We start from the raw sequence: 26,165 nt of genomic DNA on the forward strand, positions 1-26,165 counted from the left end.
TTTCACCATCCATGATGATATATGCTTAATGAAACTTCATTTTTGCTGTGGGTGTAATAATAATGGATGGCTTATGTCTGTCTGATACCGTTTTAGATGACTCTCATTATTAATATATAATATAGGTCATCAAGAAACATTAAGTGTGGTTGCAACTAAGTATCAAAATGGTTACTCATACAGAAGTCCTTAAAATCAAACACTGAAATGTCTTAACATTACCATGAAATACATAAGCCAAATTAATACTTTCAATAAGGATGCACTAAATTGCTCAAGAGACAGTAAAGACATTTATATTGTTACAAAGTAATTCTATTTTAAATAATCTCTGTTCTTTTAAACTTTCTATTAATTTGATTTCTATTCAAATCTGATAATAATAGGAAATGTTTCTTTTGCAGAAAATTTGCATATTAGAACGATTTCTGAAAGATCCTGTAACACTGAAGACTGAACTAGTGGCAGCTAAAAATACAGCTTTGCATCACAGGAATAAATTACATTTTAAAATGTATTTAAAAAGAAGATAATTTTAAATTGTAATATTTCATAATATCACTGTTTTATACTGTAATCTTAATCGAATAACTGCAGTCTTGGTGAGCATAAGAGACTCAATAAAAAAATCTTACTGACCCCAAATCTTTGAACAATAGTGTCTATAATTTATTCTTTGATCTCTCTTTTTTCACATCTTTTTTTTATCACCTTTTGTTCATGCTCAGTGTACTTTTCTTTCTCTGACAGGCAGTGATCTAAAGTTAGAGTTGACTCCTATAGCTGCTATCAGTGTCCATCTTTTGGGCAGCGATGGGGCAGAGCTTCACGTCAGTGAGCCAATCAGTGTAAGCATTCCTCTTCCTGCAAACACTGGATTGAAAGAGAATGATCACATCCCCGCCTGGAGGTTTGACCCTAAACTGGGTGAGTTTATACACACATTCATTTCAGAGTAGATAATATCTCTGTAAATCACATGAACTGTTACTAACATATCACAACTAAAGGGTTATGCAATCATTTTTTACACCAAAGGTGCTGAAGGTGTTTCCTGCCTGAGGCGGGTTTACTTTATGTTTGTATGTGAGGTTGTGATCTCTTCAAAGCCTCCAGATTTCCTGTTTTCCTGGTTTCTGAGGCGAGTAAGTCCAAGGGAAGTGTTAAAACCTGAGCTGGGTCGGACTGTTTTTGAACCTTTAAGGAATTTTGATGGAGAGGTGTTCCTCGGGTCAAGAGCTGAATGGACCCATTTCCTAGTTTCACATTTCCAACTCTTGCACACATCTTTTTTTCATGACCAGATTTTTAAAACAAAAATAAGCACAATTAGTATTGTAAATGAGAGTAGGGAGAACATGACAAGGAAATCGCTGAAACATTTTTTTTCTTCACATTTACAGTAGGGTCACTATGAAAATATTTATAATTTAAATATAAGTGAAAAGACTTCCCAATAGCCTGTTAAAGTTGCTGTTTTTTGCTGTGATTTTTGTGAGATTATACAGATTTCAGTAGGCAAATCTCATAATCAAATAATACACAGACAGAATAATTCTGTTCCAAATCAAATCCAAGTCACAAGGGTTTTCACTCTGTGGCTTTTATTTCTTACCCCAGACTGAGGTGTAATTCACAGGATCTTGTGCCAACATGCTTTGAAATTTGTATGTATTGTAATGTATCATAAATGTATTGCTTTAAAATGTACAATAAATAACATCTATGGAGTTCCCCTGTGGTGAAAATCAAGTTTTTAATGTTGTTGTTTATATGTTTTACATTTAGTCATTTAGCAGACGCTTTTATCCAAAGCGACTTACATCTGAGGATTAAAGCAAGCGAGTCATCGTGAAGAGGGAAGAACGACGCAAGAAGTGCTCCAAATACAAAGTTCAGGCATTGCTCAGAGTAGCAAAAGCCAGACAGGGGAAGATTTAAAAGGGAAGGAAATATTTAAAAGAGAAGAATTATTATTTTTATGTCAAGTACTCACGGAAGAGATGAGTTTTCAGTTGTCTTTTGAATGCTGTCAGGGATTCAGCATTACGGACGAGGGTGGGGAGATCATTCCACCAGCATGGAACCGTGAATGAGAATGTTCTGGAGAGTGATTTAGTGCCTCGCTGTGATGGCACTACGAGCCGTCGCTCCTTGGCCGATCGTAAGTTTCTGGTAGGGACGTAGACTTTAGTAGGGAGTGAAAGTAGGACGGAGCTGAGTCTGTGGTAGATCTGTAAGCAAGCATCAAAGCTTTGAATTTGATGCGAGCAGTGAGTGGTAGCCAATGCAGTGAGATGAACAGAGGAGTGATGTGAGCCCTTTTGGGCTCGTTGAAGACAAGGCGGGCTGCAGCATTCTGGATCATTTGTAGAGGTAGTAACACATGATGGAAGTCCAGCTAGAAGAGCATTGCAGTAATCAAGCCTAGAAATAACCAGGGCCTGGACAAGAAGTTGTGTTGCATGCTCAATTAGGAAAGGCCTGATCTTCCTGATGTTATACATTACAAACCTGCATGATCGAGCTGTCTTTGTCATGTGGTCTGTGAAGGTCAGCTGGTCATCAAATATTACTTCAAGATTTCTGACCGACCTTGATGGGGTGATTGAGGATGACTCTGTTTTAATATGCTTTAAGACTAACCATGTGCAAATGCATAAGTTAACCCCATTGCTATTTATATACATATAGTATTTTATCCTTAAAACTGCAGTGAAAAAAAGACTGTCAAAATCGCGCTTTGAAATCACTGGTGTTTCTGACATTGGTTACCCTTGTAACCAATCACGTCAACGTGCGGTCACACTTTAGCATATCGTCTCAAGAGAAGCCAGGTTATCTCTGTATATTTTTTCTGCTGATATGAAAAATCGGGTATACATTTAGCTATATAGCGGGTGAATTGTATATATGATGTATATTATGGTGCTATGATGAACTATATGCCTTTCTCCACTGACGTCCAAAGTTGTTCGTAGCGTTTTTAAGGATGTTGATTTTTAGAAGGCAGCTGTCTGACTCAGAGATGAAGAACGGGAACATGGTTTGTGTAACGTTAGCAACACATTATTAGCTGTTTGATAATGTAGTCACGCCAAAGGCTAATCATATTAATTACTGTTATGTGTCCAACATTGTAAAGAGCAATACATAAAACGCATTACCAATCTGATACACCGACTTGAAGACGAACCTGTGTGAGTGAGTGGAGGCGGGGCTCATTTGCATTTTCTTGAATCCGTATATACTAAAATAAAATAGCTTGAATGTAACTACACCCTTGCTTTAAGGCATGAAAAAAATATTTTCATTCATAATTATTGACTAGAGGGGGACTCAAGGTGCTTGGAATTGATTGTGGCAGCCAGTTATAATAAACACTGTAAGAGGAGTGTGATGACGGGAGCTAAGCTGTTGTCATCACTGCCGTAGTCATTGCAAATTGTTTGTGGGCTTATGTTTCTTTACATTTGTTATTTAGGGTTTTGTGTTTCTGTTGACTATGGTGCAGTCCCTTAGCTTCATTATTTTATAATACTCATTTATAATAAGTTTAAGATATGCTGTTGGAGTTGATTGCAGATAGGTGCACATATCAGTGGTCTTCACAACATGTTATGTATACTATAGTTTCTTTTTGATTTTCTCATTAACCACACAGACAAGTTTTTAGTTATGCATTTTTGTTATTTATTATTTCAAATTTGTATTTATTCCCACATTGTAAACAGTTACCCCACATGCTGTCTACTCACCATTTCCTGTTCCTGTGACTCCTCAAAGGAGGGGGCGGGTCCACAGCTTTCCTTTTTCTTGGGTCGGGTTAAACCATTTCTACTAATAAGGAACTTAACCATTGGTAATGTAGGCATGGAGAAATGTCTTATGGTGTTTGCATTTAGTTTAAGTTGCTGAATGAGTTTATTTTATTTATTTTAGATTTTTGAAAGTTAATTGGATAATGGTCATATATTTAAGCTACAAAGGTTTTGTATTGATACCCCGGTAGTTGGTATGGTCTTGAGTGTAATGAGCCTGTTCTGGGCTATATAAGACAGTCTAAACTGAACCTTGGGAGGAAAGGAGGGGGTTATATTGCTGAATGTATCATGAAGATGTTTGCTGCCCGTAGCAATTTGTTTTTCTTTGGTTATTGTCATATCAAAGTTTGCACTGAGTCCAGTGTATGTTTATTTTTGTAAATATTTTTTTTTTGGTTTAATTTTGGAATTGTTTCCGTGACACTTCACTGAGAGTTTGTATACCCCTACTACTCCACTGGCCTTTAATAAATCCTCTTTGGGATGATATCTGAGTCCTGAGCCTATCTACCAACTCCCCTTGATCTCTACGGGACACGTTATGACAAGGAGGTCTGGACAATACTTTTTTTGGAATAGTTGTAAATTTCGATCTGAGTAGCGGTACTTCTTTGTAAATGAAAAGAAAAATCCTAATATTGATTTTGAGATTTTCTAAAGATAACATTTGACGGTGTATTAAATGATTATTGTTCTTAAAGATTAACTTTAAGCTAGCATTAAATGACAGCAAAGGATTTCTAAATGTAAAAATAGGGGTAATGAGCATGGAGTAAGGGAATATATGTCTGAAACTAAATCAGATCATGCAGAAGAACATAAGAAACACAGAAAGAAGGACATTGTGGTAAGTATTGAGGGAGAATCCTTTCCGAATTCATAAGTTCAGGCCCCGTCTCTGGGCTGCTCTGTTATCACTGGTGTCTCCTAGCAGCTGCTCATAAACAGAGCAGAGAACAAGGTGGAAAACTGCAGCTGCCGCTAACTTGATTTCCTTTCTTAGGGCAGAGATGTAAGCTACTTTGTTGTCTGAAGTGCACTGGGAGACGGGGATAAAGACTAGACTGAAAAGCCCCTGGCATCACACGGCATATAAATGACACTATTCCTCCCAGTGTTTTCTAATAGGAGCACTGCAATGAAAAATGGTCCCTGCAGCATAGTAAACAAAGTCACATGGTTTCATATTTGTGTGTTGAATGCATGTGTGTGGGTATGTGTACAAATTATAATCGCGGTCCTCACTTTTTGACACCCTTTTAAAGGGTGTTTATGGTTAGAATTAGGTTAAGTTTAGGGTCATCACTGGAATTAATTACATTTTAAAATATATTAAAATAAAAAACAGTTCATTTTAAATTGTAAAAGTAATAATTCACAATATTACTGTGTTTTAACCTTGGTGAGCATAAGACATTAAAAAACTGACCCCAAACTTTTGAATAATAAACACTATATTGATCTTCATGATCTGTTACTTTTTTTGCGGTTAACTCAACTGGATCAAAGCCGATGCATTAGTGTAAATGCATTGTAAAATGGCAAAGACACCATACCTAATGCCTAGCACAAGGCAGTTCAAACAAAGCTTTCTTTGCTTGGCAGATTGATATATTGCAGAGTTCTGCATGTGACTGTTTTGTGAGAGTGTGGGAAGATGTTCAGCGATATTCCTGTCCACAAAAAGTCACGTGTGGATGAAGGTAATTGTGTAAACAATGCTGAATCATTCTCCAGCCTCCCTCTTCTCTGTGTGCACATCAGCATTTCACTCCATACACTGTGTTTATGTGGCCTGTATAGTCACCAGTTCGGTGTGTGTGATAGCTTATATAGCACAGATCAATTCAATATGGTGCTCATGGAGAAAAAACAATGACACTTCTTATAACCTTACAACCACAAAATATGTATCCCCTCTCATTACGGTTGTCTACACCAGACAAACATAATGTTGTTCCTCTTTACCTAAATTAGTGGGGGTTTTTTTTTTTACCCACTCTTCCCTTCTTCGTTATTCGGTCTTCCATAATCATTCCATCAACAAACACTGCCGCCAAGTGGCCATTAAACAAATCACCCCATCCTCTGATTCAGGGCCATCAAACTCTGATAAATCGAAACTTCCAGGCAGGTGTTTTGGAGCTAAGCTCTGCAGGACAGTGGCCCTCCAGGAGTGGAGTTTGACACATGCTCGAATGTGTACCCTTTTATATTTCAACTTGATAAGTTCAACACGCACATTTATTTCAGAGTGTAAATTTAGTTTATACTCTTAATGGAAATACTTGAATTTGAATTATGAATCCTGTTCGAAATGTTCACCTTCATTGGGAATGCATGACAACCCAGATTCAGATCCTAATAGAGGCACTTACTGTGGTTTGTGTGGTTGTGCTTTGGCATGGCTTTAATCCCCGTCTGACCCCGTAAACCGTTGGCAAAGTATCCAGACAGAATAATGCTGTAGAAAGTATAATGAATCCACTGTATGTGATCAGTAGCGAAACCTGATAGGATGACAGAACAATGTGAGTGTTTTGAGTGTTATCTGCACTGCCTGGTCTCAACACTCAGCTCAAATCACTCGCTAACCGCAGACTTCCTCAAGATGGAGCGTTATATTTTCTTTGTGATTGATTAAATGATTGTATTTTAGTTGTGATAACAGCCAAAATGTAAACTTAAAAAGCCACACTCTACATTTACAGGTTAAGTAACAAAATATAATGTAAATATTATATAATTTCATTACATTTTATTTTTATTGTATTTTTTTAAAATGTTTTATTTTTTTATATACGGTAATCAAAAAAAAAATATTTGAATCACATTACATATATTTATTTTTTTATATATGTGTGTTTTGTGTGTCTGTGTTAGGGGCCTGGTTGAAGAGCAGTCTGGGATATATCCAGAGAGAGGGGAAACAGTTAACTCTCACATATATTGCCCCTCAGCTTGGCTATTGGGTCGCAGCCATGTCTCCTATAAACACAGGTATCAATTCCTGGACATTTTTCCAGATTTCTCATCTTTGTTCAGTTGACTCTGCATTCTTTGATCCTTTTGAATGGCCATTAATGCAGAGAGCAGCCTAACGGGCAGACGTACAAGTGCTTTGTGGCAGACAGAGTTATTGACTTCTGTAGTTGTTTGCGCATTCACTGTGCTATTCATATCCACCAGCTGAGAGAATCATGTCATTACGTTGGGTGGTCAGTTTATTGAACATTCAGCATGAAAATAATGGTTATAGGAAATCTCTACTGTTGAAAAGTGTTGTTGATGGATAGTAAACAGTAAAGTGGACAACAGTGAAAATGTGAGTAGGATGGATGGATTCCTCTATGCTGAACACCATGTATGTTCTGTTGTAGGTCCAGTGGTGGCAAAGGACATTAGTACTTATCACACAGTCTTCCTGCTGGCCATATTAGGAGGCATGGCCCTTATACTGCTCTTCCTGCTATGCCTGCTCCTCTACTATTGCAGGTGTGTCTTCTTTTGACTGAGTAAAAAATTAGAAACTTATCAGATAGAACAAATCTCAAAAAGTTGATGTATAGATGAAAAGTCAAGATTGTTTACAATGTATGAGTGTACAATGAGTGTGATTTGTTTAATAAGTGTGTTGATGTTTAGTGACCTCAGTAGTCAAGAGGAAAATTAAGATCCTAAGTTTTCGTATTTATGATTGTTCAACAAGTTTCTGTACTTTCAGGAGGAAGTGTGCGCGCTTACGGCCAGTCCACAGGAAGTTTACTCTGTCCTCAGCTTTGGATGGCTCTAAACGAGACCAGGCTACTTCCATGTCCCACCTGAACCTCATCAGTGAGACTCACCTAGACCAAAGTGGGGCAGAGCCGGACATGCACACGCCTATGCTTAAACCCACCCCCTATGACTCCTCCACCAATGAGCTTGTAGCTTCGCAAGGCGAGCTCCGTAGCCGGGGATCCAACCACTACAAACACTCAGTGGAGATATTTCCCCTCAAATCAGCTTGTTCAAACAATCCCTCCGAGGGTTACGATTCCTCAGCGGGACGCGGGGAGTATCGGCGAAGCTATACATCCATCACGACTTCATCTGTCCATCCCCTCCACATGTCCGTCTCGTCTTCATCCCCCCATCCGTTGCATCACACCACCTCTGCGGGACGTCTCTCTTCGGAGAGTAAATCAAGCCTGCGAGATCCTCGTCTCTCTCCTGTTTCAGCCACATCCACAAGTCCCGCCGGATCCCCAGAGCGGGAACAAGGAATCGAGCGGCGGGCTGCAGACTACATGCTGTCCCGGTCTGTAGACCACCTGGAGCGTCCCACCCCGCTTCCCCGACATGGAGCCCTGCTCTGCTGCACCTCCGAATTGCAAGTCAACCAAGGGGAAGAGATGTATCGCAAGGCTCGCCCCACTCTCGTTATTCCCGCCCACTACATGCGACTTCCTGGGATACACCCTCTGTCGGGCCAGGCGCTGCTTTTGCAGTCGGACGAACAGAGTGAATTGGAAAGCATTCAGGCGGAGCTCAGTGCGAGTCATCAGCCCCAGGGCCAAGTCCCGCACACATGGGTTAAAGGAGAGCAAGAAGGAGGGCCACAAAAGAAGGGGGACAACCTTGGCGGAGGACCGGAGGAGTGGACACTGCAGACGGCTGCTGTTCCCGGTGATCTCTCCATCCCCAACTCTCTCAGTCAAGCGGGCCTGGATGTAGTGCAGATGAATGGAGAAGATCAGCTTCTGGCTGAAAAGACTTTAATGGCGCTCAGGGGAGGAAAGCCACTCCCACACCCCAGAGCTTGGTTCGTGTCACTGGACGGCCGCTCCAACGCGCACATCCGCCATTCCTACATCGACTTGCAGAGGGCAGGATGCAACAGCAGTTGTGTCGGAAGCAATGATGCCAGTCTGGACTCTGGGGTTGATATGAGCGATGTCACACCGGGGCGGCGTGTTCGTGATAAAGTCAGGGTTAAAACTAAAGCTGCGCCTCAGCCCACGGTGCCTGTTGAATATACGCCACTTGTATTTGTAGAGGATTCAAATGTTAATGCAGAGAGCAGCGGAAGCCCCACACCAGTCTGCAGCCCAGAAGAACACTCTCTAGGGGGTTTATTGCAGGAAAAAGAGAGGGTGGAGGAAGACAAAGGGACTTTGTCACCCCCCACGCCTCCACCTGAGCTTCCTTCACCACCTCCTTTCCCTGATCCTGTGGTTGAGACCGCAGAGGAGACGGGTACAGATAGCGAGGTTTTTAGGACTGAGGAGACTCAAATGCACATGAGCAGCAGCCGCCCAGACAACCTGATGGTACCCGACGAAGGCGGTGAAGACGAGAACAAGAAAAGTCCGTGGCAAAAAAGAGAGGAGCGACCACTACTGGCCTTAAACCTAAAATGACACGTCTTTTAAAGGAACACGCCGACTTTTTGGGACTTTAGCTTATTCACCGTATCCCCCAGAGTTAGATAAGTCCATACATACCTTTTTCATCTCCGTGCGTGCTGTAACTCTGATTGACGTACCCACCGCTAGCCTAGCTTAGCACAAAGACTAGATGTAAATGGCTACAACTAGCATAATAATCCCAATAAGTGACAAAATAACGCAAACATTTTCCTATTTACATGTTGTGATATGTATAGTCACAGAGTGTACAAATAACAAGGTCATATGAGACACAGAAATCTTTTAACCGTATAACTGGGAACTATATTCTCAGAAGGCGAAGCACTGCTACTTGTGCGGAGTGATAACCGCAGCACCTGAGACGCACCATTGTTTCTTCCGTCAACAAAACCAACGTGACTAAGTTTACCTCTAGCTCCGCTCATTTATTACTGGGTCGATAGAGAGCGTTCGTGACAACACAATACTACCATTAGAGGGGATACATGGAGCCCGGACTAATGTTATATTAGCTCTAGCTAATGGCACTGTTACAGTAGGCTAGTCATCCAAAAACAAAACGGTACACTTACCGAAGCCACAGGTGATTCACTTTGTCCCATCTGTGCTATCGATGGGATGGCTGTATCCTTTAGCACACGTTTCATGGTCCGTGTGGCAAATTCCATTTTCTCAAAATAGTCATCCTCAGTGAAATGTACTGAGCAAACACGATGGTCCTTGATGATCTCTTTAGGTGTGTTTGGATCGATATCCAGAGCAAGTAGTTAGCCAGCGTTTTTGATTGGAATTCTATGAAACATCATGGTATTACCTGGTCTCCCTTGTTAATTGTCGCAGCTCTTTACAATACAGTGAACACCCATGATTGTAAACTATGTTTTTACTATCTAGTAATTGCTGACTCTATTACTCCAACTCTGAGCGAACTCTCGGCTCCTCACCACGATGCGTCTCAGGTGCTGCGGTTATCACTCCGCCCAAGTAGCAGTGCTTCGCCTTCTGAGAATATAGTTCCCAATATTTATACGGTTAAAAGATGTCTGTGTCTCATATCACCTTGTTATTTGTACAATCTGTGACTATACAAATCACAACATGTAAATAGGAAAATGTTTGTTATTTTGTCACTTATTGGGATTAGTATGCTAGCTGTAGCCATTTACATCCAGTCTTTGTGCTAAACTAGGTTAGCGGTGGGTGCGTCAAACAGAGTTACAGCATGCACGAAGATGAAAAAGGTATGTATGGACTTATCTAACTCTGGGGGATACGGTGAATAAGCTAAAGTCCCAAAAAGTCGGCGTGTTCCTTTAAAGGGATAGTTCACCCAAAAAAGAAAAGAATCATCATTTACTCAGGTTGTTCCAAACCCGTATGACTTTCTTTCTTCACAAACTTAAAGTCTGTTTGTCCGCAGAGTGAAAGTCAGTGAAAACAGTTGAAACATTATTCAAAATAGTGTATTTTCTCCTGCGGAATATAAAAAGTTAAATAGGTTCAAAATGATGAGGGTGAGTAAATGACAGAAGTTTCTTTTTTTTCTTCTTTTTTTCGTGAACTGTCCCTTAAAGTGCTTCCCCTGTGGTCCTTTGCTGGACTGTTGAATGGAGTTGCCTTATGAGTGCAGGTCTGTGTGTGGCTATTTGCCTGTGGCAATGAAGTTGGAGTTGCCTTATGAGTGCAGGTCTGTGTGTGGCTATTTGCCTGTGGCAATGAAAGCCAAAAAGCCATAGCACAAATAATTATTGGAGCTGCTCTGCCTCATGACTGAATGAGGAAGAACAAACTGAAGTTCCCAAGCAAAAACACCATTAAATATCACTAATCTAATGCAGAAATGCAATGGCTTCCCAGACATACGCGTTCAGCAAAAAATATTTCAAGCCATTGTATTGATGGGTTAAATGTTGTTTAAGCTTTATGAGATGCTGCTGTTTTTGAGCAATATGACATCTAGTGGCAACATATGTACACTGCAACTATACCACTAAGTGTTTCCCAGCACTTATTTTTGAACATTTTATGGGATGACCGGTGGAATGTCTACCACATTTTAATGGGTTAACACATAAAACCACTATAATGGGATCTACAATCTAAATCTCACCCGCTTTTATTTTTATTGGTATCATGCATTCATGAGTAGAATACAGCTGAAGATTTGCGAAACCAAATAAGTTTACATAATGCACCATTTGTTCCTGTTAATCAGTCATTTTGGCTTCGGTGTTGAGCACAGATTTTCAAATGTGTGTTTCTTTCGATTTTAGGATTACAGTAGAACTTTTGCCAACATTGCTAGTTGACTTCAGAGAAGCAGACCCACCTGTAAAAGAAAAAGAAACACTATGCATTGCTTTAAACTGAAGGATCGTGTAGCTTTAGATTCCTCTTTTTTTTATTTTAACCACTGTTTTAATTCCAATGTATGTTGTTTTGTTATAATTATTTTGGTTTTGACTTGCCTTATTGTGTGAGTGAAGTGGATGGCACATTCAGACGAGGGCTGGATTCAAACACACTCACTCACATAAACAGCCACCAGCTTTTCTTTCCTAAACTGTCTGTTTTCTCTAAGTGCCTTTTTAGTTTTCATCTATATCCATCATTGAGTTTCCTTTTCCTCTCAACCATTATCAGTTTGTCATATATATAATTTGATGTTTTTCACAATATATTGACCGTCCTTTCTCATTGTATGCGTGTAACATTAAAGTGTTTTAATGTTGTATCTGGATGTACAGTGGGGTCCAAAAGTCTGAAACCAAACTGAAGATTTTGTATTTAAAATTTAATATGTTGCTAATCAAATATGCAAATGCATTTTTGCAACTCGAATGCTGCTGTCATTGAAGCAAAAAGTGGAGACTCCAAAAAAAAAATTCAATACAACTTTACTCACCTTGTTATACTGACAGTATTTGTCATGAAAAAAATACTATACATTATTGCAATACCAATTTTTTTAATTATTATTATTTTTAATTAAAATTGTTTAATCATTTTCACTAGTAGTCTTGAACTGTTGGATCACACTGTGTTCAGTGCATTTTATGAATCTGCTCTCTCCTTTTTTTCTTGCCATGTATGTATGTACATATTCATTCACCCAGTTGATTATGCTCATATGAGTGTGTTGCTCTATTTCTGTGTGTTGTAGACATACTATGCGGTGTGTGTATGTACTGATAGGACTGAAAGCAATGTATCATTATTTGAAAGCTGTTGAAGGTCTGATATGTTGCCAAGGTAACCACTTGGTAAGAACCCTTGTGTCACTTGGCTCTTCAGCAATCTTCTTTGAATGTCTGGACTGGTTGCTTGTATTATAATTCAGGCCTATTATCCCAATAAAGCCAAAAAAACAAATACACACTAATTGAACATTATTTTTCAACATATCTAATTCTGATGGAATACAACAAAACGCTAGAACCATTTAGGTCACGTTATGATGAATCAAGTGGCCCAACAACACCTGTGGCAGATCCCAGACTGACTACACTGGATGATGTTAAAGATATATATATATATATATATATATATATGGGACTTTATATACATACACACACACACGCACAGAGTACCGGTCAAACGTTTGGAAACATTACAATTTCTCTTACACTCACCAAAGCTGCTATTTAATCATAAATATAGTAAAAACGGTAATAGTGTGAAACATTATTACAATTTAAAATAACTGTTTTCTATGTTGATATATTTAAACATAATTTATTCCTGTGATGGCAAAGCTGAACTTTCATCAGCCATTACTCCAGTCTTAAGTGTCACATGATCCTTTAGAAAGAATTTCAATAGGCTGATTTGCAGCTTTTTGTAGAAATGGTTATACTTTTTTGCAGGATTCTTTCATGAATAGAACGTTCAATGAACAGCATTTATTTACATAAATTAAATTTATTAAAGCATTATTTAAATGGAAATCTTTTGTAACATACATTTCCCTCACAACATTATACATTTCTTCAATGTTTTTATTTTTCCACAAATGTTTGTATGGTATGAGCAGCAATGTTTTCAACATTGATCATAACACGAAATGTTTCTTGAGCAGCAAATCTTCATCATATAATGATTTCTGAAAGATCATGTGACACTGAAGACTGGAGTGATGATGCTGAAAATTCAGCTTTTCCATGACAGGTACAAATTACATTTTGTAATTTATAAAAATATATAATTTATCACAAGATTACTGTTTTTACTGAATTTTAATTAAATAAATGCAGCATTTGTGCGCATAAGAGATTTCTTTCAAAAACATTTTTGAAGTTTCCAAACTTTTGACATGTACTGTGATATATGTATATATCGAGCCTGTATAGCTTCTAAGTTGTTAAATAAGTTACAGCATTGCAAAGAACCACAAACAAAATGTATATTTAACTCACATTGAGTTAAATGTATTTCTTTTTTCATTTATGGCACACACCATTTTTTTAAATGGCATATTTTATAAATTTTAATTACAAGCTGTTGTTTTACTTAGCATTTACTTATTTTTAATGATTACTTGCAAAAAAATTCCATGGAGAGCAAATACCGTTGTTTTTATATTATACATTTTGTCACATAAAGTTGATTTTGGGTTAGGATAAGCAATATTGTTAGCCTATCGTGTTACAATAAAATATACAATTTCGCAATAATGATGATGACATTCACGTTTTAATTGCACTATAATTCACTTGTCACGTTCTTTACAACTTCCTTTAGTCCAAGCAGTATTAATTTAAAAAATCATTCGTATGATTTATGAAATGAATATGATAATACAGTTTTAATACAATTAATGGACCCTAAACCGTGCATTTTAAAATGCATATTATCACGTTAGCTGTCCTTGTCTCCATTTCCACTCTCACGAGCTGTTAATGGCAGTAATCGGTAGACGGTGCTGTTTTCCGTGGTTTTTATTAAGTAGTTCTGTCGTGAGGATTTGCAGCAGATTCATCCATGATGGCGGAGGACAGCGAGTCCGCGGCCAGCCAGCAGAGCCTGGAGCTGGACGACCAGGACACCTGCGGCATCGACGGAGACAACGAGGAGGAAAATGAGCACATGCAGGGGTGAGCACGCGCTGGAGAGCTGCGAGGATTAGCCTCGGCAAGCCGTTACCGTTTAACTGCTACAGAGATGTAAACAAACGGCTAGCTTAGCAACCAGGTATCCAGGAGGAGAATTACTGTATTTCAAACCAGTCTGCTAGTAACATAATATCTCGTTAGTTGTGTAATGGATAGAGCTATATATAAACATTTAAAATAGCATAGATAAATGTCGATATTTACTTTATATAGAGTTTGAATCAAAGTAGTTAGCTCTAGCTAGCTAGATATTAATGTCAAGACAAGTCCTCCAGTATCTTCTTCAATATATTTCTGAACACATTTGTTAATATGTGTGGTTTTTAAGTCACCACTGTTGTTTATATTTACACAATGACAGTGGAAATCATGCGCCTGGTTTCATTGGTGTGTCTTCATCTCTGAACAATACGAACACGCTTGATCCTCTTTATGAGCTGAGCAGCAGCATTGCAGTCGAGCATCTTTGTCAGCTCAAGGACCGAGGGTGATGATAACGGTCTATTGTTGTCAGGCAGACTAACATCCTTCAGGAAGCCCCATAAAGTTTGACTTGCTTTCACGAACACACACTTGTGTTTAGGTGTTTTTTTTTCTCTCTCTCTCTCTGACAGTCACCCTCCAGGCTATTGTTATAGCACACGTGACACTTTCATCTGTCATGCTCATCTTTGAATCCTAGAAACGGTCGTATGCATGTTAGGAAGGTATATCTGGCATTTGAAAGGTGTTATTTTGTTAAGGAGTCCTGGGGGTGATCTTGGTGCAAAGAAGAAAAAGAAGAAACAGAAGAGAAAGAAGGAGAAGCCAAGCTCAGGAGGAACCAAGTCTGACTCTGCCTCTGATTCTCAGGAGATCAAGGTTTCTGCTTTGTATAATGCACTGACTTTGTAATGTTGTCAAAAGGTTGTTTTTATTAAAAATAAAAAGCTGATTTCACTCTATTCCGGTCATAGAACCCTGCCATTCCCATGCAAAAACTGCAGGACATTCAGAGAGCTATGGAGCTCCTGTCTACCTGTCAAGGTCCAGCCAAAAACATAGACGAGGCCACAAAGCACAAGTACCAGTTCTGGGACACTCAACCCGTGCCCAAACTCAGTGAGTCATACGTCACCTTTGCACGTGTTTGATTGCAACTGTAAGCAACTTTGCAAACTCAAAACAGAACAGAATCTTACATTTAGCCTTAAACAGTGTTGTATTCAATAAACAAATCAACTTGAACCTCAGCATCTTGAAAATGAAAGCACAAGATGTCTAGTTACACAGTTATTCAAAAGTTTGGGGTCGATAAGTTTGTTCTTCTTTTTTTTATAAGTCTCTTATGCTCACCGAGGCTGCTTTTATTTGATCAAAAATACAGGTTGTATTGTGAAATATTACAATTTAAAATAACTGTTTTCTATTTAAATATATTGTAAAAATGTATTTTTTTTCAGCATGATTACTCTAGTCTTCATTGTTACGTGATCTTTCAAAAATCATTATAATATGCTAATTTTCTACTCAAGAAACATGTTTTATTATCAATGTTGAAAACAGTTTTTGCTGCATAGTGTTTTTGTAGAAACGGTGATTTTAAGGATTTTTTTGTGAATAGAAGGTTTATTAATTTATTTGAAATAGAAATGTTTTATAATATTATATCGGATTAATATTTCCTTATTTAGGTGGTTGTGTTAAACCCCTGGTGTAATGATTCATTTAAAATTAAAATAATCAAACAAAAAACTTACTAATAAAAGATGAAATAATTTATTTGTTTACCTGCATGTCAGGTGACCATTAACCAACTTCACAGAACCATAAACGTGTGAATGTGTTTTTGAATTATTGAAATATTAACTTAAAAATCCCAGGGGGTACTTCAAGAAAATATTTTAGGTCAAAGGGTATTGCTGACAAAAAATTTGTGAATCCCTGCTTTATGTCATATATTATTTCTACATGGATAAACAACACTGAAAGACTTGGGCTGGATTTAAATTTGCACAAAAATCAGATTTTTTACTGTCATCTGAAACAGATTGGCATTTGATGCACACGTGTAAACAGGAAAATCTGGTACATATGCGATATCTGGACATCTGACCTACGTCTAAACACATATGTGACCCTGGACCACAAAACCAGGGTAAATTTTTTTTAAATTGAGATGTATACATCACACGGAAGCTGAAAAAATAAGCTTTCCATTGATGTATGATTTATTAGGATGGGACACTATTTGGCCGAGATACAACTATTTGAAAATCTAGAATCTGAGGGTGCAAAAAAATCGAAACCTTGAGAAAATCACCTTTAAAGTTGTCCATTTATGTTTGCGATTGTGCTGTATTTACTTAATAAAATAAATGTTTTATATATTTACGGTAAGTGTAAATGTACAAAATATCTTCATGGAACATGATCTTTACTTAATATTCTAATGATTTTTGGCATTAAAGAAAAATCGATAATTTTCACCCATACAATGTATTGTTGGCTATTGCCACAAATATGCCCGTGCTACTTATGACTGGTTTTGTGATCCAGGGTCACATATATCCGATTCCCCTTGGAAACCCCTTGACACCACAAGGCGAGGGCAACACATTGGGCCACAAAGATAGCTTTTTAATGCCGTATTACGAAGCAGGCGTGCCTGTATGCGCACACACTAAAACTCTCAGCTTTAAAGTTATTCAAATAAATAAATAAAAATCGTACAGCACTACTAAAATAACAAAATTACCCTTATTTTCTTGTCTATATCCATTCGGTCAGATTTCGCACTGCAAACATCCATGACAGCTTTTAGCTTATCCAGTCTGGCCAATAATCATGGCCTGAATTATAAAATTGTCCTGAACTATCAAAATTAATTATTTAAAATCTGAATTAAAAAATAATTTTAGGATTGCCATTTAACCATGTTGCATAGGAAGGCGATCACCAACAGAATAATTTTGGGCGGGTATTAATGTAAACACAGATATCGGATACCAGTGAGGTCTAAAGTGAATGTAAACAGGTGGGACAAAAAATCGGATATGGTCAAAAGATCAGATCTGTTCATTAAGACGTGCAGTGTAAACACAACCTTAAAGAGCTCCCTCTGTTTTTTGCAGATGAGGTGGTGACTACTCATGGACCAATCGAGCCAGATAAAGAAAATATCAGACAAGAGCCATATTCCCTCCCACAGGGCTTTATGTGGGACACACTGGACCTTAGCAATGCTGAAGTGGTACGTACATATGTGAAATGACTGACTGAATGTCAGTGTATAAAGTGTTTATACTGTGATTTTGCTCTTCACTGAGATATAAAATAGTCCTATGCATACACCATCATGATAATTTCTCTTTTCTGCCTTGTAGCTGAAGGAATTATACACTTTGCTGAATGAAAATTACGTTGAGGATGATGACAACATGTTTAGATTTGACTATTCTCCTAACTTCCTGAAATGGTAAGTGATTGTTTGATGGTTTGCATTAGGGCTGCACGATTTGGGGAAAATGTCATATTGCTATTATTGAGGTCAATATTGCGATTGCAATACAATAAACAAATGGTTACATGAGTCAACTTGCTTGGTTCTAAAGCAAAATGCACACACAGATTATTGATAATTCTGAAATGTGTAGCAATAACAACTAAATGATTGATAACACCTATAATGATCAATAAGCCATTGATGTCTGGATAAAAATGACTAGCCCCATTCCCCCCCCCCCCTTTTTTTTTTTTTTTTTTTTACCTGTGCCCTTCCTGTCTAACAGGTAGGACGTATACAGAAATTGAATAAAGTTATCAAACAGTCTGCGCTGCATAAATTATATATAGAATAATCCTTATTAAAGCTACAAGAGTTCTTTAATCAAGAGCAGTGAGTGCTTTTCTCTGTTCCCTTTGTTCATTGATTAACTTTACTGACAGAAAGCTTTATTGGCTGCTGGCCCTTTAAGAGCAGCCGCTGCTGACAGAGACGCGGATCTCACTCGCGCCTCATTCTCTCACAACTCTTTACGTCCCTCATAAGACTGCTCTTATGTTATGACGATACTCGACAAAATGACATTTTGGCATAATTGTGTGTGTTATTGTTGGTTCAAGCGCGAAAGAGAACTGTATTCTGGCGCGCGGTCTGTGCATGCGCATGATACTGGCGCGCATCTTTCTGTGAGGCACAGTCAGGACATTCACAGGCAGCGTGCTCTCTTTTGACTTGTCACGCATGAATGGTTTAAAAGCATTTGCACGAATTAGAGCGGGATCATGTAACACTAGCCAAAGGATGACAAAAAATAACAGATGCTGCGTTAACAGCCCTAATTTGTTTATTTCATATAAAATCGCAGCATTTTGCATCATATAATTGCATAGACTTCACATCGCAATTGCGATATGATTAATCCTGCAGCGCTAGTTTGCATTATATTCTGCCCATCTGAGATAATGCCTTTACAACATTACATTAATGTTGGTCTCTTTCACTGTAAGGGCGTTACGTCCGCCAGGTTGGCTGCCTCAGTGGCACTGTGGTGTCAGGGTCTCATCCAATAAGAAGCTGGTTGGGTTCATCAGTGCCATTCCTGCAGACATCCACATCTATGACACGTGAGTATGTTACCACATGACATCAATGCCAGCGCCATAAGCAACTTTTAAACCATTTCTGTTTGGAAATTCTGAGAGTTGTTCATTGTTCCAAACCTCACTAGAGCACTAATTCTCTTTGCATCCAAAGGTTGAAGAGGATGGTGGAGATTAACTTCCTGTGTGTGCATAAAAAATTGCGCTCAAAGCGTGTCGCTCCTGTACTAATCCGAGAGATCACGCGGCGGGTGAATTTAGAGGATATTTTCCAAGCTGTGTACACTGCTGGTGTTGTTCTGCCCAAACCTGTTTCTACATGCAGGTACCAAATCCAGCTGGATTGCTACAACACTAAATAATCCATTAATGTGAATTACTCTCATTTGAGTTACTAGAAGCACTTCTGTGAAATTGAACTTGTTTATATCTGTATCTTTACAGATACTGGCATCGCTCTCTAAACCCCAGGAAGCTTGTGGAGGTTAAGTTTTCCCACCTCAGCAGAAACATGACACTACAACGGACAATGAAGCTCTACAGATTACCTGATGTAAACCTTTTTGTCATTTCAAAATAAAAATCCTGGCCCTTATTCAAGAAGAACACTAATGGAAAGTGCATCTAGAAAGGAAAGTTGTCCCAAACCCATATGATTTTTTTAAAATGTTATTCTCTGATTTCGTTCTGTATTTTTTTTAAGAGCACTCGTACCCCTGGTTTGAGGTCGATGGGAGAGGGGGATTTGAAGCAGGTGACAGCGTTGCTGCAGAAATACCTGAGCCGGTTCCACTTGGGCCCTGTCATGGGGGAAGAGGAGGTGAAGCACTGGTTCCTACCGCAGGAGAACATCATTGACACTTATGTAGTTGAGGTACCAGCTTGAACATTCATCTCTACGTGCTGTTCACAATTTAGTACTCTGCTTTAACTTCATATTCTTGTAATAACTCTGCTTCCTTCAAAGGGTTCTGATGGGATGCTAACAGACTTCATCAGTTTCTACACCCTGCCATCTACAGTGATGCATCATCCACTGCACAAAAGTCTGAAGGCCGCTTATTCCTTTTACAATGTCCATACAGAGACGCCGCTCATAGACCTGATGAATGATGCTCTTATCCTAGCCAAACTGGTATGATCACAACACGACAAAACATCAGAACACAAATGAGTTTGTGAAGTTATTTGATTGTGTTCTTAATGGATGATTACTAATGATTTGTTGTTAAATTGTGTCTTCATATATTCTAATTGTTATTCCCTTTGTTTTCCGGGATGTTTCGGGGCGACAGAAAGGTTTTGATGTTTTTAATGCGCTGGATCTAATGGACAATAAGACTTTCTTGGAAAAGCTCAAATTTGGGATTGGTGATGGTAACCTGCAGTATTACCTGTACAACTGGAAATGCCCTCCCATGGACCCAGAGAAAGTAAGATTGATATAAATTGTTTTTTTGTTTTGTTATTATTATCTTTTAAAGTGGTCATGACTTTGTTTTTTTATTATTTTAATATGTTCCTTGAGGTTTTCTTGTAATAAAATATATATTACAAGATCATACCAGTTTATATATATATATATTTAATTAAATTTGATATATTAATTTTAAAAAAATTAAAAAAACATGCGGGAAAATTATTTTCTAACCTTAGTTCTGGCCCTCTGTCTGAAATGATCCGTTTTTAAGGGGCGGCTCTTTTGAGGCTTGCCAGTAAATGGCCACTGTTATGATTGGCTAACGCCATTGCATAGGAAACAGTCCACTCACTATTGCATGTGAGTAAGTGTTTTGAAAACATTATCTATATAAAACTGACATTTACTTTAGGGCTGCACGATCTTGAAGAAAAGTGCTATAACTCATTAAATAATGCGATATTCGATATGTGATATGACAATGCTTAAAGTGTGTAAAATAAACTTAAATTATCTTTAAAATATAGTTAAATTATATAACTTTCACATTCTTTTTTTGACAAGAAAACATCCCTGCAACTTCTGAAAGTGAAAATCAGTGTTCTACAGTAGCATAAGAAGTATTATTTTAACATCAGTGTAAACCACTGGGTTTAGGGTTTCAAGTTATCGTACATTAGGTTTATTTAACAACAGAAACGGAATAATCAAATGTAAAAATAAAACAATGCTTAGTTTTCTCTGGATGAATGAAATATATACTGATTCTTATCAAAGCCACAAAAGTTATTCAGCCAAGAGCAGTGAGTGATTTTCTCTTTGTCTTTTGTTCATGACCCCAGTTATTCTAAGCTGTTGCGATATGCATATCGTGATATATACATTTGCGATATTTCGATAATTTCGATATATTGTGCAGCCCTAATTTACTTGCAGTTTGTATTGCAGCTGCTGTCAGATCCAATACAGCTGGCTGCTTTATCTTTCAACAAAAGTTTCTTTGTGAACTACATTACACTGTGCCTTACAAAACAAAATACTCAGAACAAATCTATAATCCTCCGACGTGATCCAGGGCGCCTTTTAAATAAACTATCCACTTGTTTCCGACGCTGGGATCCTTCTGAAGTCTGTACAGAGGCGCAACGAGCTGTTTAAACTGGACGCATCAAAGCGAACGTTCATTCATTCTTCCATTTGTCCTGTTGTCGACAGACTCAAGCATGTCAGAAACTGAACGCACATCTGTTTATTGTATCCAGTGTAGATGACGTCAGTAATTATAATAGGTTCTGTTTGCTTTTGAAGTGACGCAGTGCTCACATCCAGTGTAGGGAAGTGTCAGCCGCTAAGTGATTTAATGCCAGTGGGCGGGGCCTATGGTGCGAGATGATGTATAACTATTCGTCAATGTCTTGCTCTGGAGGCAGTTTGTATGCAAATTTGTGTGCCCGTGTGACGCCAGATCCCGTAATATCAAAACAAGATGTTTTTGGAGCTTTAATTGCTTTGTTTATAAGAGGACATTTTAAGTTAAGAAACTTGCATCATGTTTTAATAAAGTAGAGACCTCATATGTCAAAAGATCGAGGCAAATTTGATTTAGTATATCATGAACCATTTAAATCCCAGCCTTGATGCTGCTTAACTCTTTCTCCCACTAAATAAAACTATATATATAATTATAATATACACAAACTACCTTGTAGATAAATTTAAAAAAAAAAAATTCATTGTTTTAGTGCTCCATCAGCATTTTACTGAGATTAAAATAGCCATATAAATGTTGAGAATACATGATGGTAATTAGTTCTCAGAAACATTATTGGAGTGTGTTTTAATTGACTTCTCCATCCTCCCCAGGTTGGCCTTGTTTTACAGTAACTGGCTGCTTCGCATTGGATGCCGACTGATTCACAGGTCCATCTCAAATTCTCAGACTTGGACGTAGTCTATATAAAGAGGAAAAACTGACATCCATTCAAAGTGAATGAGTTATGTTGTGCAGCTCTCTTAGGTCTTGTTCCAGTTATTGAGGGGTCTCCCCTCCTTTCTCTTTGTCTTTGACTCTCTTTCTGAGAATGTGAGAAACATTTATCAAGGTCAAACACATCCGCAAGCTGTATACACACACACACATACATGGAGTGTTTGTTTCTTTTCCTTAACATACAATCTGTATCCTCTCGCAGAACATGTTTAATCCCATGGTTTTTGTCTTTTTGTTAATTTGTTTTGTATTATGAAGGAGTGTTGATACATTTGTGTGAATTAGCAAGCTGTACATTTAATGCCAGATATTTATTATGTGTTGTGAAGTTTACAACGGAACAGTAACGGGGGTCGAAATCCAAAGTCTTTTCTATGGAGCTGCCTTTGAAGTCATATACCGTTCGTATATGTTCCTGCTGTCTGTGGGAGGGGGGAGCGTAAATGGTTACACATGTGGAAGAATGTATTGCAATTCGAAGCACAACATTAATTTGTTTATAAAACGGCCAGTTTGCTCTGAGGTGCATTTTTTTATTTAGGTTTTGTGTGTCCAAAAGAAACATTTAGAATTATCAATGTGAATTTATTTACATTTTGTTTTATGAAGCCATGATTGTCACATATTTAGTAGCTTTTCCCACCCGTTTCTGTTCTTTACCATCTAAGTGTTTTTAAATTATAATTTGAGTAAAACAATTCTGATATTTAGAATTGTATTTAAGCTACATATAACATTTTATTGTTGTTGTTTTATGCCGTCAGTATTCTTTGCAATGAAACATAACCTCGTTCAAGTTGTCCATTTGCGATCAGGCCCTGGTAATTTTGCTATACTTAAGCACAAGGAGTTTTTGCTCGCTGTTCAGTTACAATCACTGGTGGGACGTAATGAAATGTGAACAACGTTATTATATAGCAGGAGTTCTTTTGTGTTACTACAGCTTATCTTGTCATGGTTTGCTATAATGTATCTGAATCTACAATATGCTTTTAAATAAGCGCACGTTCAGACATGCTTAAAAAGAAAGGTACTTCTCTCAAAGTCCCAGATTTTAACCGGTGGTTTCGTTCAATAACATTCAGGGCACTTTTGTGTATGTTTTTTTTCTAAGGCTTGCTGTGTATGTTTTTTTTCTAAGGCTTGCTGTATGAAATGAGCATGAAACTTTCCCCCCCCCCCCCAATCTGTATGGTTTAAAACTTTTGGGTTAAGGCGAGAACACCCAAAGTACTTGCCTTATTTCAGAGAGGTTGTTTTTTAAATGTCAAATTGTGTAGTTTTAAATGATCGGCTTTCTCTTTCTGAAGACAGTATTTTTATTGAACTCCATTGCAGGTTGGAACTATGGGAATACCTACCAGCACCATGTCAAACATGACGGTCCACCCAAATAACTAATTGTCAAAAATATACATCAAGGTATACCAGCATGGATATTTGACTGAATAAAAGCATCCAAAAACAATCCACTTGGGTCTTTTCCCTCTCCATAACCATCACGTAAATTTTTGTAAATAACTAAACACTTAATGTGTCCAAACACCTAAATAGTAATTATGCTAAACACTTGATGAGAACTTTTGGTTTCCCTTCTTTTTCGGTTTTCTAATTTTTGTGGGATTCGGGATGGTTTTCCTCACTTTCAGAGGCTGGAGGATTAAAGGACAGGCGTCACTGGCTTCATCCGATATATCTTCTAATTTCCTCTTCAGTCCCTTTTCTGTATCGGTGTGCCTTTCTTCGTCTGTCGGTGTTGATTCCGTCGGAATCCAATCAACGTTGAACGGCGGAACCACGGGCGTGATCGCGCGGACCACATCCTCGAACGCCTCGGTAGCGCGTTTGAATCCCAGCGCCAGAACGCACTTGAGACCCAGCAGCCCCGAGAGACTGTCGCTCAGACCGGGCACCTGACAGGCGGGCACCGACCTCGTATTACTCAGCGGGATTAAATGCCACGTCATGTGTGCTGGCCTGACCGAATCACACACGAGCACCAAACTCAGCTCATTCCTCTCCAAACCCTTGGTGACCTCGTTGATGCCAATGGCCAGTTGTTTCCTCACGGCTGGGTTGGTCCAGCACGGTTCGATGGGCTTAGATAGGGGTTGTACATTCCCTGCGGGTTCGGGAGCTAGTTTTGCATCCACCGTGGGATTTGGTGCCTTTTTTCTTGCCCTCCTTCTGCTTCCCCACTCGCGAAACCTATTGACACGTTGTTTCTGAAGCCCAATAGCGGATATTTTGTCTTTCAGCGTGTTCAGTATGAAACTCTTGTCTCTCTTTTCCCCCTGTGGTCTCCAGCTTGGTCTGTATGGGCTAATCAGAGATGTTTTCACTGGAATGGGCTTCTTTTTTTCTTTCTTCATTGCCCCTTTCGCTGGGGTAGACATTCTTTCTGGAAACCTGAGCTTTTAAGCAAAATTCAGCATCAATAATCATTAAACTCAGAGGCCTACAAAATTACAGCAACAAAACTCTTTTTATATAGTATTGCAAATGGACCAATACATATAATTATCATGTCATACAAACCTAATAAAACAGCCTGAAATCAAGATTCCACAGGTTGAAAAGGGGGTTCACTTCCACAGCGTGTGCACATTGCTCTGCGCGCAGACATGTTGTTTTTAAAGGTCTTTTTCTGTGGTGTCACACAATAAATAGTTCAACGTTCACACTGCCATCTAGCGACGGACTTTCTGTAAGGGCAGAGCTGTTCAGTCATAAACCGGTTAGATATCACAGTCAGCAGGTCTTTTTTCATGTATTACAATTTACTAATATAACTTCTCAGGTCATAGATATTTTATATGAAACACAATAAATAGCCCTACGTTAAATTGTTATTTATTAATTATTGATAATAATAATAATATAAACAGAACTATTGTAACCGGTTGGCCATTTATGTCATTAAAAAATATATATAATGTCATTTTAATGTAATCTGATTAGAAAAAAATTTAAGGGAATACTATTTAAACAATTCTTCATAGAATTTACTACACAATAGAATAGAAACTATGTAAGGAATGATCAGGTTTTTTAGCAAGACAATGTTCCTGCCCAACCTTCAAAGACAACCAAGAAGTGGCTTAAGAACAAGTCCATCAGGCTCATCAGCCGTGGTAACTTGTCAGAGTTCAGATTTGAACCCAGTGAATATTTTGTCTCACATTAAACTCAAACAAACTGGGAGACATTTTTCAACAACTGTTTGAAGACATTAACATTGAGTGGAACAACACTGACTTCTTCCTGTTAACCTGTCTGCAAGTCGGGGAAGGCTATTCAATGCTAAGCTACTTTATCTACAGTATTTGTGAAATTCTTGCTAATTTCCTGACCATTGATTTGTGATTAGAATGGTTAAGACCATTAAAATAGTTTCTTTAATCTAAAGTATACTGAACCTGTGACCTGCCAGTCTCTCTAAGATGTCTGGTAAAAGGGCATCATCGTGAAAGCATCATTTAAAAGATGTTTGTACACAGCATGGTTGTGTACAAACATCTGATAAATATCAGTAAGTTTTCATAAACATCTTTTAAATGTCTATTTAACATCTGACAGTAAATGTCTTAGAAACTTATTGCAGATGCGCAAACACTCGATAAAATACATCTTGCAGATGAAAACACGACGGCATCAAATAGACGTCTCCGAGATGTAGGCCTACGTGTTCTATATGGTTCTTTTGGTGGGGTAAATTAATTAATTAATTAATTAATTAATAACGCGCTGTTTGATTTGTGACCCTGCTGTGCTTATTCCACTCATTCAAGTAGCCTATAGTACAAGGCTTAAATCATTTAAATA

At 38.2% G+C, this 26,165-nt stretch overlaps 3 protein-coding genes across 5 annotated transcripts in view; 2 read left to right on the plus strand and 1 right to left on the minus strand.

Moving 5' to 3' along the window:
- fam171a1 (family with sequence similarity 171 member A1) overlaps positions 1-12,607 on the plus strand; it is a 39,551-nt gene extending 26,944 nt beyond the window's left edge. The window contains exons 5-9 of one of the 2 annotated variants that reach the window (XR_013196920.1): positions 751-927; positions 6,708-6,824; positions 7,205-7,319; positions 7,549-9,568; positions 10,195-12,607. Coding sequence is in view for 1 of the 2 variants with exons in the window: in XM_077213888.1 (XP_077070003.1) it covers positions 751-927; positions 6,708-6,824; positions 7,205-7,319; positions 7,549-9,226 (2,087 nt within the window). In the remaining variant the exon portion in view is untranslated. Of the gene's footprint in view, positions 1-750; positions 928-6,707; positions 6,825-7,204; positions 7,320-7,548 lie in introns of both variants that reach the window. The other variant, XM_077213888.1, reaches the window with a different exon arrangement.
- Positions 12,608-14,142: 1,535 nt separating this feature from the next.
- On the plus strand, positions 14,143-23,808 carry nmt2 (N-myristoyltransferase 2). The gene is made up of 12 exons (XM_077213896.1): positions 14,143-14,328; positions 15,090-15,207; positions 15,303-15,447; positions 17,460-17,578; positions 17,712-17,803; positions 18,838-18,954; positions 19,085-19,255; positions 19,375-19,483; positions 19,634-19,804; positions 19,898-20,065; positions 20,226-20,363; positions 22,214-23,808. Exons 1-12 carry the CDS (start codon positions 14,216-14,218, stop codon positions 22,232-22,234), a joined length of 1,482 nt encoding a protein of 493 aa, XP_077070011.1. The 5' UTR covers positions 14,143-14,215; the 3' UTR covers positions 22,235-23,808.
- On the minus strand, positions 23,091-24,980 carry rpp38 (ribonuclease P/MRP 38 subunit). Of its 2 annotated transcripts, none has more exons than XM_077213906.1 (2): positions 24,879-24,980; positions 23,091-24,754 (listed from the first exon to the last, which is right to left on the minus strand). In XM_077213906.1, the coding sequence occupies exon 2, from the start codon at positions 24,734-24,736 to the stop codon at positions 23,903-23,905; it is 834 nt and encodes a 277-aa protein (XP_077070021.1). In that variant the 5' UTR covers positions 24,737-24,754; positions 24,879-24,980; the 3' UTR covers positions 23,091-23,902. The 2 variants fall into 2 exon arrangements, with proteins under 2 accessions (XP_077070021.1, XP_077070029.1); XM_077213914.1 differs by having other exon boundaries at positions 23,091-24,749; positions 24,879-24,965.
- Positions 24,981-26,165: the final 1,185 nt, after the last annotated feature.

The sequence above is a fragment of the Siphateles boraxobius genome, unplaced genomic scaffold, assembly GCF_051911475.1.
Source record: "Siphateles boraxobius isolate OS27281-9 unplaced genomic scaffold, OSU_SipBor_1 12, whole genome shotgun sequence".
Lineage (NCBI taxonomy): Eukaryota > Metazoa > Chordata > Actinopteri > Cypriniformes > Leuciscidae > Siphateles > Siphateles boraxobius.

Coding starts and splice junctions, on each gene's coding strand:
- nmt2 (XM_077213896.1), top strand. CDS start 14,216: ATGATGGCGGAGGACAGCGAGTCCGCGGCCAGCCAGCAGAGCCTGGAG. Junction 17,804..18,837: donor TCTCCTAACTTCCTGAAATG/GTAAGTGATTGT, acceptor TTTCACTGTAAG/GGCGTTACGTCCGCCAGGTT. Junction 20,364..22,213: donor CTCCCATGGACCCAGAGAAA/GTAAGATTGATA, acceptor CATCCTCCCCAG/GTTGGCCTTGTTTTACAGTA.
- rpp38 (XM_077213906.1), bottom strand. CDS start 24,736: ATGTCTACCCCAGCGAAAGGGGCAATGAAGAAAGAAAAAAAGAAGCCC.